Source organism: Hydra vulgaris, chromosome 11, assembly GCF_038396675.1.
Source record: "Hydra vulgaris chromosome 11, alternate assembly HydraT2T_AEP".
In the NCBI taxonomy this organism is placed as follows: domain Eukaryota; kingdom Metazoa; phylum Cnidaria; class Hydrozoa; order Anthoathecata; family Hydridae; genus Hydra; species Hydra vulgaris.
This window is the reverse complement of record NC_088930.1, coordinates 38,594,548-38,610,466: the sequence shown is the minus strand read 5'-3', so window position 1 is coordinate 38,610,466 and position 15,919 is coordinate 38,594,548. Positions and strand designations below refer to the sequence as shown.

Below are 15,919 nucleotides of genomic sequence, written 5' to 3'. Positions count from 1 at the left end.
CACTGAAAAGAAAATACAGGAATTTTATTATATAAAATTTTATATCATCTTTAATTATGTTTTTAATTAATCATTTTTAAAAATCTTAAGCTAATTTTGTGAACTTTAAAATTTTTAATTTTTATAAACTTTTTATAATTTTGTATATTCAAACTGTATAGAAGCAATAAAAGTTACTGCAAAAAATTTTTGAAATTTCATCATCTTCACATTGAAATGATTTCATATTTATTGCGGTTTATTGGTGCAAATTAAACTCATTCTATTAAATGTTTTGAAAAAGGAACTTCGGTAAATACATTTAGAAAGAAAATTTCTACTGTTTAAATTGATTATAGTTATTTATTCGTTTTTAAGATTCGAGATAAAATGTTTCTTTACATTCTTGAAGTCTATTTTTTAATTATACTTTCACTTTTTATTAAAAAAACACGGGGGTTGAAAGTACTTAATTTCACTTCTCTTTATTCAATTAAAACCATACTAGAATAGTTTCTGTAACAATGCCAAAGTTAATAAATTAAACGTTGTATCACTTAAAAGAATTATTTTCTTATTTTTTACTTTTCTTGTTGTTAAAGTTTCCAAGATGAAACTTTTGCAGTGCACCGCAGATTAGCACCGAGGATAACTTTAAGACATGAAAACAAAGAGGAAGTTTCCACCGTCTTGCTCAATTTTTATTTTAAAGTCAGCGCCTTAGTTGCTGCGTTGCGACTGTTTATGCTGGGTTTGGAATGATGTTTGTATAATAATTTGATAACCTATCAATTTAATCCATCTGGTTATCCAAATGTTGAGTGCACATTGTAGTTAATAAATTTCCGCGTTTAATAAAACAGACAGTTCAGAAATAAATTATTGAAAATTATTGTGTTGTTTACAAAAAAAAAGATAATTCCTTAACTAGAAAAAATATTTAAATGAATATTATTGGTAAGTTTTATTTAGTTTTAAATCTTAAACGATTTTAAATCATTTTAATTTAAAACTTCCAAACTTATTCAATATTACTTGACAAGTATCTCACACAAACTTATAAAAAGACGTGAGTTTACGGAAGTTTTAAAGATTATAACTTGAATTAGGTGTTTTAGTACAGAAGTTAGTTTTGTAGTTGGTGTTTTCATAGTATAATTGCGCCGAATATTGAGACTGAGAGAAGAAAAATATAGCAATGAACCGAGTTAACCGAAAATCTCGAGTAATGTCGCATACTCTTTTACGATCAACAATATCTGTATTTAAGGTTAAAATATTACAAAGTAATTTTTTATTAATAAAAATTTCTCCCAATATTAATTACGAATATATTTCATTTAGGTTATGTCTTTGGGGTCGGATATTTTTCCACCAATCAAATGTAATCAAAAAAAAGTTCATTCTTATATAATTCTTCATTATTCTGTATCTAAAGCAATTTGGGATTGGTTCATTTTACTTTTAGTGATGTATACAGCTATAGCGACTCCTTACATGGTGACGTTTTTATCAGGAACAAATAAACTGCTGACCCTGATTGATACTGTTATTGACTTCATTTTTTTAATTGATATATTGTTGAACTTTCGAACCTCTTTTGTGGATTCAAGCAACGAGGTATTAACACAAATATTTATAAAACAATTTTAAATTTATAAGTTAGATATTAAATCTTTTATTTTGTAGGTTGTTTACAACCCTTATCGAATCGCTAAAAATTATTTAAAAGGGTGGTTTATTTTGGATTTTTTGGCGGCTTTTCCTTTTCAACTTATCTGTTGGATATTAAAAACCAATCAGGTAACAAGAATTGTTTTAATTTTATGAATAAATTAATTTGCATAACACTAATAAAGAAATGTTTTTAATGATTTAGCATTTTATAATTTTATTGAGGTCAATAAGACCACGCAGTTTTTTTGTTATAGGTATCGGATCCAAACTAAACAATATTTATATATTTTTTAATGTGTGTAAGTTACGCAATTAAGGTATAAATGATATACGTTAATCGCGTAACTTACACACATTAATCACATTAGTTTCATTATTTACGTTCATGCACATTATTGATAAGTCGGTGGGCATACAGCAAAATTGAAATTCAAAATAAATTTTTGTAACCCAGTAAACCCTCAATTAAAGTCTTTGAAACTTTTAAATAACAGTTTTTAGATGTCTAGACGTGTTTTACACCTCCTTAAGACGTGCAAAACAAGTCTAGACGTCCAAAGACGTTTTGACTTATTTTTGGTTTCGAATTTAAAAAAAGTTTTTTTTTAATAACCGATTTGTAATACAACCAAATTTGCAATAATAGTTAAAAAAATCAAGAAGTAAATTGGATTAAATAAAATTGTGCTTTATTAAACAATATTTTCTTTATTTGTATTATAAAAGGGAACAAGTTACGGTATGCCATAAACAACCTAATCTGATATATCTAGTTACAACCCAATACCTCAACACAGCTTTGTACTATTTTGCTTCTTTCCGACGCCTATTTTTCTATTTTCCGACACCTCAGCTGTGTTTGTTTTTCTATTTTCCAACATCTCAGCTTTTCCTATTTTCCGACACTTCCGCTTTTCTTATTTTCCGACACTTCCGCTTTTCCTATTTTCCGACACCTCAGCTTGCTATTTTAATGCTTTATTTTTGATAAAAACTCAATACAATCAATAAGAAATGGTTTTCGGGTAGGTTATTGTTTTTATTTATGCATTTAATGTGTATCTATCATTAAAGGAACGGAACCTGCAAACAATCTGACTTGCAATTTTATTTACATTAAGAATGCGTCGTTTGTTTCTACATCTTGTTTTAAAGCGAAAGGTCATAGAGATGAACCAACAATCATATAACGCATTTATAAAAAGATATGTAACAGTACTTCAAGTATAACATGAGAAAATAAAACCTAACTATGCTTGCGATGTAATAATAACCGAGTATCAGTCTAGAAAACCGGGGTATTTTCCATTGTTTGGGATCTTTTTGATCAGGTTTAGAGATATTATTTTGGACACCATATTTAGCTTGTTTTTATTGCTTGGTGTGTTAGATTCTGATAGCTGGATACCTGTCCGTAACAAAGTCAAAAGTGTTTAATTTATGAGGACCAATCGACTGAGTTTCCAAAAACTTTTGGGAACAGGTTTGAGATTTTGCAATGTAGCCATAACGTCTAAAACTAATGGGTTGTTTTGAGGGATACTAACTGACAGCTTATCAATACATTTATCTTCAATTATACTCATAAACTTTGATTTCATTGTTTTCAGTGAAGAACAGTTGAAAGAAGCCAACCGAGACAGAAATACTCTCAGCAAATACTTTTACAGCGAATACAATTTTTTTCTTTGACACCAATCTTTGACATGAACAATACTATTTTCTTTTAAATAATAAGTATCTCTTCCATATTTATATCACGTTTACATGCTATTAGCAAACAATAAACCCAAAGGTTAAAGTCGTTTTTAAAACCGCTGTTTCTCCAGGGAATAATTTAATTGTATTTTTGTTGCGAGGTCTTTCGCTTTAACATTTTTCTACTTAAAAAGATATTCGTATCATTATTATCCAAGTTGTACTTTGTAAAATCAAAGCTTTTGTCTTTCATCTGGTAACCTTGATCTAAATCTTTTGTAATTTCTTTACCTGCAACAACTTCCGCAAAAATATTTACACGATTGTTTGTGACTCGGTTTTAAAATTGATTAATCATTCAAGGAATTAAACAGATTTTTCATTGTTATGAACTCTTTTAATATTCAAGTCATTGCGAACCTTTAACATTGAAAACCAGTACTTATCTTAAATGATCATATTAACTATAGTAGAAAGTTGATCTACAGCAAAAGTGATGCATATTTTAATGTACAAATAAAATACAAACCACTATCTTTAGATTTCTAGTTGACTTCTTCGCGTATCCTCGCACAGTTTAATGTTTTTGATCGTAACAGTGGTTCAAGTGATTCTTATAGAGAGACCTGAATACAGCATTTAAAATTAATATTAATAACTTAATTAATCTAATTAATCCCTTGTCTTTAGTTATTAGTTAATCCCAACTAATATTCATCCGCAAAAAATTATTCAAATGTAGCATAAACATTGCAATTTCAATAATATTAAAAAATATAGTTTTCTACTTGTATTGTTAGTAATATATTATTTTGTTATATATATATATATATATATATATATATATATATATATACATATATATATATATATATATATATATATATATATATATATATATATATATATATATATATATATATATATATATATATATATATATGTATATATATATATATATATTAATATATATATATATATATATATATATATATATATATATATATATATATATATATATATGTATATATATATATATATATATATATATGTATATATATATATATATATATATATATATATATATATATATATAACTTATTAGAGCTATTTATATTGCAATGATATAATATATATTTATATTGCAATGATATAATATATACTCAAAATATAGTTAAAATAAAGGGTTTTTTTTTCTTTTTTCTAGACTACTGTTCTGATCAGTTTGGGCAAGTCAGCTCGTTTGCGTCGATTAGTTCGAATAACCCGTAAAGTGGACATGTATTCGGAATATAACATAGCATTGTTATTACTTCTTGTTTTTGGATTTACATTGATAGCTCACTGGTTTGCGTGTTTATGGTATGCGATTGGAGTTAAAGAATGTACATCTCAAAATAATCTTGGTTGGTTAGCAAAGCTCAATAATGATTTAAATAATACTTACAACAAAACGGAGGGACTCGATTTGACAACTACATATTTGACAGCATTATATTTTACATTAAGCAGTATGACAAGTGTGGGATTTGGAAACGTTTCTGCAAATACAAATATTGAAAGACTTTTTTCAATTATAATAATGCTTGCAGGAGGTAATTTTTTTAGTTTTTAGATGGCATGGCTATTCGCGATGTTATTATACCATAATATCATTGTTATTTTTATTTAAATTTTTGTTGTTTAACATATTTTAAGAATAGCAAGATATATTATACATTTAAAAATAGCAATGTTTTAAAAGATCATGGAAATAAAATTATGAAGATCTAATTATAAGTTTACAATGTTTGCAGTAAAAAAACATATTCATCAACATTTTGATGTAAGGTTATATAAAACAACATATTAATGAACACTTTGATGAAAGGTTATATAAAACATATTCGTATCAAAAGCTTTAAAAATTAAATCATGTTATTGAAAAAGTATTAAACAAAAAAAAATCAAAAATATGTGAAATTATTTTTTATTTAAAGATGACTTTTTAAATTTCTATTTTAATGATGCATAAGTCAGTACCAGAAAAAAAATCAAAATTTGGTTATATCATGTGTACATAATATATTATGCTCTAAAGATAAGGAACTCAATAGGGATTTTTTAACTCATGCTTTTCTGTTTTTTATTTTTTCCGCACTAAGATTGTTGCTAGCGCTTTGTTTTTAGGTTTCAAACTAATAAGATTTTAAGAACTTTCAAAGACATATTTTCTCAACATTTAAACATAAAACATAAAATACTAAAAACATTTGATGTAAGTTTAAAGTATTTATTGTGTACATTTAAAGCCGTTTTGTGTGAGAAATCATTTTGTAAATTTATTGCGCAAGCTGCATGTTTCTGATTAAGAAATAGAATTTTATGTCTTTTAATAAGTGCTTCCCTATATTGTATTTGCGTAGTTTATATGACAATGAATAAATAATATGATCATGTTAGTTATGTTTATTTAATGTAGCTATATAAAGAATTCCATTGCATTTAGCTACTTTAGTAAAGGTATTATTAAAATGTGTTTTACAAGATGGACATTTGTCAATATATATTCACAGAAAGTGAATTTTTATATAATTATAATTATATAAAAATTCACTTAATTAAAAATAGATTAAAGGTTCAGCATAATTGGCATTTTCTTTTATTCAGAAAATGGATCGAAGGCCATCTACTTGGTTTTTTAAATGTTAAGGAATGAGTTTTTTTTTCTAACTATAAATACTTTAATGAAACAAAAATAAACTTTTGTTATCTGCAGAATAATTGTACAGACCTTAATAAAATAATAAAGTAATAGAGCAGCCGTGGCGCAGTTGTAAGAACGCTTACTTTATAAGCAAGAGATCTAGGGTTCAAAACGAGCTCTGGGCATATTTCGCACTATCGTAAGGAATGAGGTGTGAAATTTCTGGTTAAATGCTCTTCAGTGGTTATCTGTGACAAGACCATTACGTTATCTTGGGACACCTAAAATAAAAATAAATGAAAAAATTGTTGTTAAATTGATGATTTAAAATTATCATTTCTGTATATTATTAAAATGAGTTAATTAAGTAAGGAATCCATTGCGGAGCACCGAATCTTATATTCAATAATGCCTGAGCTATGGAATCTTTATATTAGATTTTTTTAGAATATTAGATTAGGAAGATAATAAATATGAATAAAATCAGAGTTTTTTTGTTAATATCATAGACATTAATTTCTTAATAGACTTGATAATGGTTCTTCTTTTCAAGCTTGAAAAAGATAAAAGAAAAATTACATTTTAACTTAAAATAACTTTTAAAAAACCTTTTTATTTATTTAAAATATTTAAGTTTATTAATTAATGCTTATACTTGACACAGCTGCACTTTTTTATGTGCCACTGATCTTTTTAACTGACGCCGATCAGAAAAGTTCAACACACATCAATCCTTGATTTTCAAAGAGCAATAGGTAAAAAATTGGCTTAAAATGTTTATTTTAGTAACATCAAAAGAGTTATAAATAGGTAAGTTCAATTAAATATGCACGAAGTTATGAAGAACCCAAATAAACTTTTCTTTTTAAAGAGTTTTCAAAAGATTATAAATAAAACATATATTTATTTTAAATAACAGTTAATGAACTAAATTAAAAAACTAGTAACTTTTAAAGTCGTTAAGTCTGTCTCCATATTTCATAAAAACTTTCATAAGAAGGTGGTAGTCATGTTGTGAGATAGAGTATTCTTCGTAAGTAAGAGCCACTAAGTTTGTTTCCTGCTACGTCTCTGCTAGTATCGCACTCAAAATATTTCTCCACACAATATTTATCAAGGCTCCGAGCATTGTTTATAAAGACACGAAGCCTTGATAAAAAACACCATTTGAAGACATAGGATTAAGATTTTGTAACAATAATTAAAAAATAAAGTTTCCCTACACTGAGGTGTCATCCTTGGCATTACGGAAGTAAAAAGAATAAAAAAATTCAATAAAAAAAATCTTTATTATAAATGCAACATAATTGCAACATAAATAAAACATAAAACAAAAATATAGATAAATAAAATAATTAATTTTTATCTTTAAACATTCTCCACCATATTGGTGGTCTGGTGCACATGAGCATATTTCTAATGCAATTATGGATTTCTAATTTAGTGTATCCAGGGATCGGTTCAAAAAGTAATAGCAATAACCATTCAAATTTTTTTAAATAAACATTATAAAATATGATTTTTATTTTATAATATATTATGTTATATTATAATATATGCTATATATATATATATATATATATATATATATATATATATATATATATATATATATATATATATATATATATATATATATATATATATATATATATATAGCATATATTATATATGATTTAATTTTAGATGTTAAAAAATATTTTAATGTTAGATGATATCTAAATATAAAAAATATTTTAATGTTAAATAATTTTAATGTTAGATGTTAAAAAATATTTTAATGTTAGATGATATCTAAATATAAAAAATATTTTAATGTTAAATAATTTTAATGTTAGATGTTAAAAAAATTAAATTAAACCCTAATATTTTGGTTTTTGCTGATAAAACAAATAATATTTACCAACTCACAACAGAAAACTATGAAAAAATTTTACGCGACAATATTACTAGTTCTTATGAAAAAGCCCCTAAAAATTTGGAAAAGGCAATTAATTTAGAAGCGCAAAGTATAGCTAAAAAAATAAACCTTGATAATAGAATCGAATCAACTGCCCCTGCCCAAGCCTTCGTAACACTAAAAGATCATAAACCAAATTTTCAAAACAAACTTCCTTGTAGGTTATTGGTTCCCTCAAAAAGTGAGATTGGACATGTAAGCAAAATTAAATTGGACAAACTGAATAATATTCTTAGAAATAAATTAAATTTGCAACAGTGGAAAAATACTACTGATGTTATAAATTGGTTCTCCATAATCGAAAATAAAAATGACTGTACATTTATTCAATTTGACATTAATGATTTTTACCCCTCAATAAGCGCAGATATTTTAGATAAGACTATTGAATTTGCAAAAAGCCACACAGTTATCTCTGATGACACAATCCGTATAATAAAACATTGTAGAAAAACCTTACTTTATTTTAATAAGGAAACTTGGAAAAAGAAAAACATGCATGACTGCTTTGATGTAACAATGGGCAGTTATGACGGAGCAGAAATTTGTGAATTTGTTGGACTATATATTTTAGATTTGTTAAGTAAAATAATCAATATAAAAGATTTAGGCCTTTATCGCGACGATGGTTTTATAGTAATGCGTAGAAAATCTGGTCCACAGCTCGACAAAATTAGAAAAGATATTATAAAAATTTTTAAAAATATTGGCTTTCAAATCGAAATATACATAAATTTAAAAATTGTGATTTTTCTTGATGTCACATTTAACCTCTCTGAAAATTCATATAAGCCTTTCAAAAAACCAAACGATGAACTATTATATATTTATATTAACTCTAACCATCCACCCCAAGTTCTAAAACAAATCCCGATTTCAATTAATAACAGACTAAACCAAAACTCCTCAAATGAAAATGTATTCAATTCCTCTAAACGAATATTTGAAGATCCCCTAAAAAATAGTGGTTTTGAAAATTTTGAACTAAAATTTGACCCTGAAAAAAAGAATACAAAAATACGAAATAGAACTAGAAATGTAATTTGGTTCAACCCCCCATATAGCAAAAATGTTTCAACTAACATAGGAAAAGTGTTATTAAAATTGGTCGATAAGCATTTCCCGCGATCTAATAAATTACATAAAAATTTTAATCGAAATACAATTAAAGTTAGCTACAGTTGCACAAAAATATGGAAAGAATTATAAAAGGTCACAATAAGGCTTTGTTAAACAAAAAAGAAATCCTAAATGAAAAAACTACAGAAAATTGTAATTGCAAACAAAAAATCAATTGTCCAATGAGTGGAAGTTGTTTATCAAAAAATGTGGTATACAAATGTGTTGTTTCCTCTAAGAATGTACCTGATAAACAATATATTAGCATAACAGAGGGTGAATGGAAAAAACGTTTTGCCAATCATAAGCAATCTTTCAAGAATAAAAAGTATTCAAAAGACACCATGCTGCCAAAATATATATGGGAATTAAAAGAAAAAAATATTGATGATTTTATACTGAATTGGTCTATCCTTAAAACAGCGCCTGCATATAACAATATTTCCAAAAAATGCATACTATGCCTACAAGAAAAATTTGAAATAATTACACATGCAAATCAAGAATGCTTATTAAACGAAAGATCGGAATTAATTTCTAAATGTAGGCACGAAAATAAGTTTCTCCTAAAAAACTATAAAAATAAATGAGTTCAAATAATATTTACATTAACTACCCTTTTTAAAAAAACATTAAAAAAAAAAAAAATAGCATAAGTAATCATTTCTAAAGAATTCTTTTAATAATAGTGTCAGCAAATTCCACAAATGTGTGAAAATTTACAGTAGTTAAGACATTTGCAACTTCCTGAAATTTAATTTTTGGTATAAATTGAAGTTTTATTAATTTAATCATCCATTTCTGATGAATCTTTGTTGATGAAATACAGTGTTAAATGGAAAAAATTTTTGTTAAGTGATTTTCTACTAATATATATATATATATATATATATATATATATATATATATATATATATATATATATATATATATATATATATATATATATATATATATATATATATATATATATATATATATATATATATATATATATAATTAGTAAAAAACACTTATCTAACTTTTATCTTCGACTTGAAGTTTCACCATTGCTGGATCATCAGGAAGAGTCCTGCTGGATCATCAGGAAGAGAACTCTTCCTGATGATCCAGCAATGGTGAAACTTCAAGTCGAAGATAAAAGTTAGATAAGTGTTTTTTACTAATTAATTATTGCTCTGTTCTTTAAGAACATTGAGCACTCTATTTGTAAAATACACTAACATAATTTACATATATATATATGTATATATATATATATATATATATATATATATATATATATATATATATATATATATATATATATATATATACATATATATACACTGTCCTCCAAAACATTAGCAACCAAATAAAATAAATAAAAAATTTCTACTTCGATTATTTATTACAGCAATTTTGTTTTTTTGATTACGCTTTAAATGAAAAAAATGGTTAATGTTACATATAAGAAAAAAGATTTTAACATAATAAGGCTACTTGATAAAAAAATAAACGTGAATTTTTGTTTGTATTGGTATTTTAACGCTAAAACGTGGCAACATTTTTAAAACTACCCTAAAAAATGTTAATATCAATAGTTATTGGTATATCCTTTACTTTTTAGGGTCAAGGAGCATCTTCTCGGCATAGACTCTACGAGTTTATTAATTTTTCTTGTGTAATCTCATTCCACGTGGTTTCAATAGCTTTATATAGCTCATCGGTGTTTTTGAAGGGTCCTTTGTGTTTCAGAAAGAGTTCAACTTGGTGCCATAAATTTTCAATCGGGTTGAGATCAGGTGATTGAGCTGGCCATTTCATTACTTTAGTTTGATTTTTTTCAATCCATTCTTTAACGAGTTTAGAGGTGTGTTTGGGGTCGTTGTCTTGTTGAAATGTCCATAAAAGAGGCATATTATTTTCAGTATGAGGAATCACTTTTTCCTTGAGAATATCACGGTAAACATACTGATCCATAATGCCATTTATTCGGTAAATAGGTCTACTTCCACTATAACCAGAAAAACAACCCCAAACCATTGCACCATTTCCACCACCATGCTTGATTGTTCCTCTTGTTTATTTAAGATCTAAGCGTTTACCTTTAGGTCTACGTACCTTTAAATTTCCATCAGGACCTTTCAAATTGTACTTTGATTCGTCGCTAAAGAGTACTCTATTCCAATCATTTATAGTCCAGTCTCTATGCGAATTTGCAAACTCAACTCTAGCTTTTCTATTCTTCTGAGAAATGAAAGGTTTTTTTGCTGCTCTATAGCTCAAAAGTCCTAAAAGTTGTAACCGTCTACAAACTGTATTTTGAGACACGGAAAGTTTCAGTTTTTTAATAGTATCATTAGCGCTGTCAAAAAGATTTTTTTTAACATGACGAATAATTTTTCGATCGGTGAAACGAATTGTTTTGAGTGGTCTTCGGCCCTTATGTTCTGTTTCTAAAGGACTACCTTTATTAAATCGTTTGATTATTCGATATACAATTGACTTGTTAATGGAGTATTTCGTTGCGATTTCCTTTTGTTTGACTCCTTTCTTATAATATTTTACAATACGTTCTTGTAATCTTTTACAATACGTTCTCGAAAAGCTAAATTATACTTGTTTCCTGCCATTATAATCCGAAACAGCATATATACGCGATCTTAAATTAATATTGTAATAATTGCGACACTCCATATTCATCTCTTGACAAAAATTAACAATTAGTTGATTTTCATTGGTGAAGTACTAATAATTACAACACAACAGTTCTCTTGGGCAATATTTCCACACTTGTGCTGCTGATTTTCCGTGAGTTTTTGTGAGTAATTATAAAAAGTTGCTAATGTTTTGGAGGACCACGTTTTTGCGTTAAAATACCAATAAAAACAAAAAAACATGTTTATTCATATTAAGTGTACAAATCTTTTTTCTTACATGTAATATTAATCATTTTTTGTATTCAAAGCGTAATTAAATAAATAAAATTGCTGTAATTAGTATTCAAAGTAGAAAAAAAGCATTTTTTTAATTGGTTGCTAATGTTTTGGAGGACAGTGTATATGTATATATAACACGGACTTACTACTATAAAAATGCCGAAGAGCTCTAAAATAAAAAAAACAGAGCTAATTTTTTTTTAAATATTTTTAACAGAAAAAAATTCTTAGATTTTACCTGATGATTGCGAAACCAATAGAAACCATGTAGTCATATTTTAGTTGCATATATTATAGCTCTGATATAGTTCATCATCTCTTTCTAGAAAGTACGTTCAAAACAACATTAATACACGCACATATTGTTAAAACTATACTAGGAAGGTATATATATATATATATATATATATATATATATATATATTTATATATAAACATATGCATTCTGTAAAGACAAACCGTTGTATACAACATATTGGGTAACAGATCAATCCGTCGTTATTGCACCAACGTATTTCCCTTTAAACTAACAGATTATTAGAACAATCCATTGAAACAACAAAACTTTTGTAGAACAATATTTAATAAATTTTGTATTAATTATCGAGCACCTTACCTTTGGAATAAAATAGTTCTGCCAAGTTTTGATCCTTTTATCCGTTTTTCTATTTTTGAAAATAAATTAAAAAATTTTATTCTTGCTATGGATAGCATTTTAAGTTACTATTAATTTGAAATATAAACTTGATTTATGAGATTTATAGTAATATTTATATTATTAGATTTATTTTCTTAATTTATAACAAATCTATAAAATTTATTATAATGGAGTTTATTATAATGGAATTTATTATAATGGAGATAACAGGTTTGTGAGAATTATTATTACAGATTCGTGATTATTATTATGAATTTATTATTATAGATTTATTATTACGATCGTTCTTTTGATTTATATTTTCAGTTTTTATAGTATGATTTATTGTACTATTTTTTTTTTTTTAAATTGTAAAGGTTCTGATGATAAGATCATTTGATCTTCTTTCAGAAGCCTTATTTGTTCTTGTAAAATATAGTATTTATTTTACGGCAAATGTAAACAGAAAAAAAAAAAGATTTTGCAAAAAAAAGGAGTTAATACATTAGAGAAAAAACATTTCTTTAAAAATGAAGCAAAAATTAGAATTTTGATATAACAATATAATTGTTATATTTATGAATATAGGAATATTTTATTATGATATTTTACATTACTAAACAAGAATGTGTAATAATGTAAACTATCACAATAAAATAATCCCATAGGCATGCTTAACATTATATAAGTAACAACGATTATTATCTATCTGATATAAAGACTACTAATTATACAGCTAACATGGCTGGGAGACCTATATTGCTCAATTTTTAAGCAAGCTTCATAAACGCTTTAACTAGACATTGAAGACTTATCAAATATTTATAATATTGCAATTCCCTATACACGTTTTCTATTACAATCAAAACACACACATATATATATACATTTTTAATAAATATTTAAAATGAATCAATGCTAACAAACTAGGCTTTGGTTTATGATAATGTTGTTATTCATACTTTAGTTTGCACTATAGTTTCAGCAATCTGTTTTAAATTAAAGATATAATATAATGTTAAAGATATAATAAATAACATAAAATATAAAAAATCGAGTTCAGACCCTAAATGACGTAATATAAAATCAAAACACGATAGAATACTTGATACATTTATTTTGTAAATTAAGTGTCATTAAATTAAGATCACTATTTATATTTCAACATGTTTACTAAATTAAAATCTATATTTATTGATTAAACTAGTCTGTTTGCAATAGTTTTGCAACCAAATATAACAATAAATGTTGCGCTATTACTCCAATCTTAAAATTATTGAATGCTTTAAAATAATGAGTTGTACGCCTATTTTTTCAATGTTTAAAAAAGAATTTCTCTTTAGTACTTACTTTAGTAGTTTATTTGAAAATTGGTGACATTCATGGATTAAATGAATAACAGTATCACTATAATTGGCTAAATTCGGACGATTTTAAATAAATTTTTCTTTAAAATTATTTCAATGATTTTATTTTTTGAAATGATGCATACAAAAATAGTCTTTTTGTGTGTGAGTGTAGTTTTAATTACATCTGATTAGTTTTTAAAATGCTGTAAAAAATGTCCGAAAATCAAAAAAAATATTTTAAAAACTTTATATAGAAAACCCATCGTGTTCATTGTCATCGTGTTCATCATGTTCATCGATTTCATTGTTTCGTTCAATTGTCAGAAAAATCTTTACGGAGAACAGAAAAAAAAAAAAGCAGGCGCAAAATCAAGTTGATGAATCAAGTTGGTCAATCAATCAAGATCAAGATTTAATGATAAAAAGAAAGCAAAATCAATAGTTAAATACATTCATTGAAATCCAACTCACAAGAAGATTTAGCTACTAAGTTTAAATACAGAAGATCTTTTATTCAAAAATGTGAAAAAATCTGAAAGCTTATCACGTGAAATAATTACCAAACAGGTCACTTGAAGGAGATATTAGCAATTGGGTTAGCTGAAAATTTGCTAAAATTAGTGACCAAAAAAAAAAATTTCTGCATTTAAGCATACGATAAAACTTCCTTCAAAAAAATCATTTGAAGCTTCCAGGTAATCAATACTATTAAACGTCAAAATGTTATAAAGCGTCTGACAAATTTTAGTACTTTTAAGTCGAAATATTTTTTTTCAAGTTCTTTGTATAGCAGACTTTTCCCTGTTTGTTTTTTTAATTTTATTTTTGTTTTAGATGCCCCAAGAAGACCTACCAGTCTTGTCATAGAGCACTGCGGAAGAGCATTTAAAAAGGAAGTTCACGCCTCCTTCCCAACAATGGCGCAAAATATGCCCAGAGCTCGCAATGAACCCGAGATCTCATACTTTTAGGCGAGCGCTCTAACCACAGCGCCACGGCCGCCTAATGTTTTGGTTATAAATGCTCTTCTTTTATAACAAAACAAACTTTGACATCGAACCTATGGATGGCTGAATTTTTTAAAAAACAATTTCTGCTTTTAACTAAAAAATATAAACAAACAAATTTGTTTTTTCCAGATCTGGCATTAATTCGCTATTCCATAAAGTAATAAATTGGTATTAGAAAAATAGTTAATGTTGTTCCAAAATTTTTTGCATTAATACATCAAACTGTCCTAAGTCATCGAATAATACTCAGGAAAGCTGAGAAAAATACTGTGTAAATAGTGTTAAAAAGTTCCGATTTATATATATATATATATATATATATATATATATATATATATATATATATATATATATATATATATATATATATATATATATGTATATATATATATATATATATATATATATATATATATATATATATATATATGTATATATATGTATATATATATATATATATATATATATATATATATATATATATATATATATATATATTAACGCTACAAAAAACAAACACAAAGTCAGATTGTTGATTTGATGGGGGCAAGACTACACAAAACTTTAAAATACTTTTATGTTGCATAGTTAACTTTAGTTTGTTGAAATAAAAACAGTTTCCCAAACTGATCTCAGTTCGGCTGTTGTATCAATACAATCTCAGAAACATTTATTAAATTTAAACAAGATTGCTTCAAAGAGTATGAGAGAAGACATCAAGAAATATGGAACAATGAATACGTTTTAGAGGGCAACTTCAACGAAACATACGGTTTGATCAACTTGATCAACCTCATCATACACAGATGAAACTGAGGAGATCAAATTAAAGAAATTTCGAATAGATAACACTGATAAACAAATAAAATTTTATTGTGCACAT

The 15,919-nt window shown here is 25.8% G+C and overlaps 1 protein-coding gene and 1 long non-coding RNA gene across 2 annotated transcripts in view; one reads left to right on the top strand and one right to left on the bottom strand.

Annotated features, from left to right (window-relative positions):
* The first annotated feature begins 969 nt into the window (after window positions 1–969).
* LOC100198350 (potassium voltage-gated channel unc-103) overlaps window positions 970–15,919 on the top strand; it is a 64,077-nt gene continuing 49,127 nt past the window's right edge. Inside the window, exons 1-4 of the mRNA XM_065811014.1 lie at window positions 970–1,249; window positions 1,324–1,599; window positions 1,669–1,782; window positions 4,562–4,949. Of these exons, the coding sequence (XP_065667086.1) occupies window positions 1,178–1,249; window positions 1,324–1,599; window positions 1,669–1,782; window positions 4,562–4,949 (850 nt within the window). The 5' untranslated portion in view covers window positions 970–1,177. The remainder of the gene's footprint in view (window positions 1,250–1,323; window positions 1,600–1,668; window positions 1,783–4,561; window positions 4,950–15,919) is intronic.
* Window positions 5,982–12,811, bottom strand: LOC136087631 (uncharacterized). Its single transcript, XR_010641953.1, has 4 exons — window positions 12,657–12,811; window positions 12,500–12,566; window positions 12,279–12,362; window positions 5,982–6,321 (listed from the first exon to the last, which is right to left on the bottom strand). It is a non-coding gene; the product is annotated as an uncharacterized LOC136087631 (long non-coding RNA).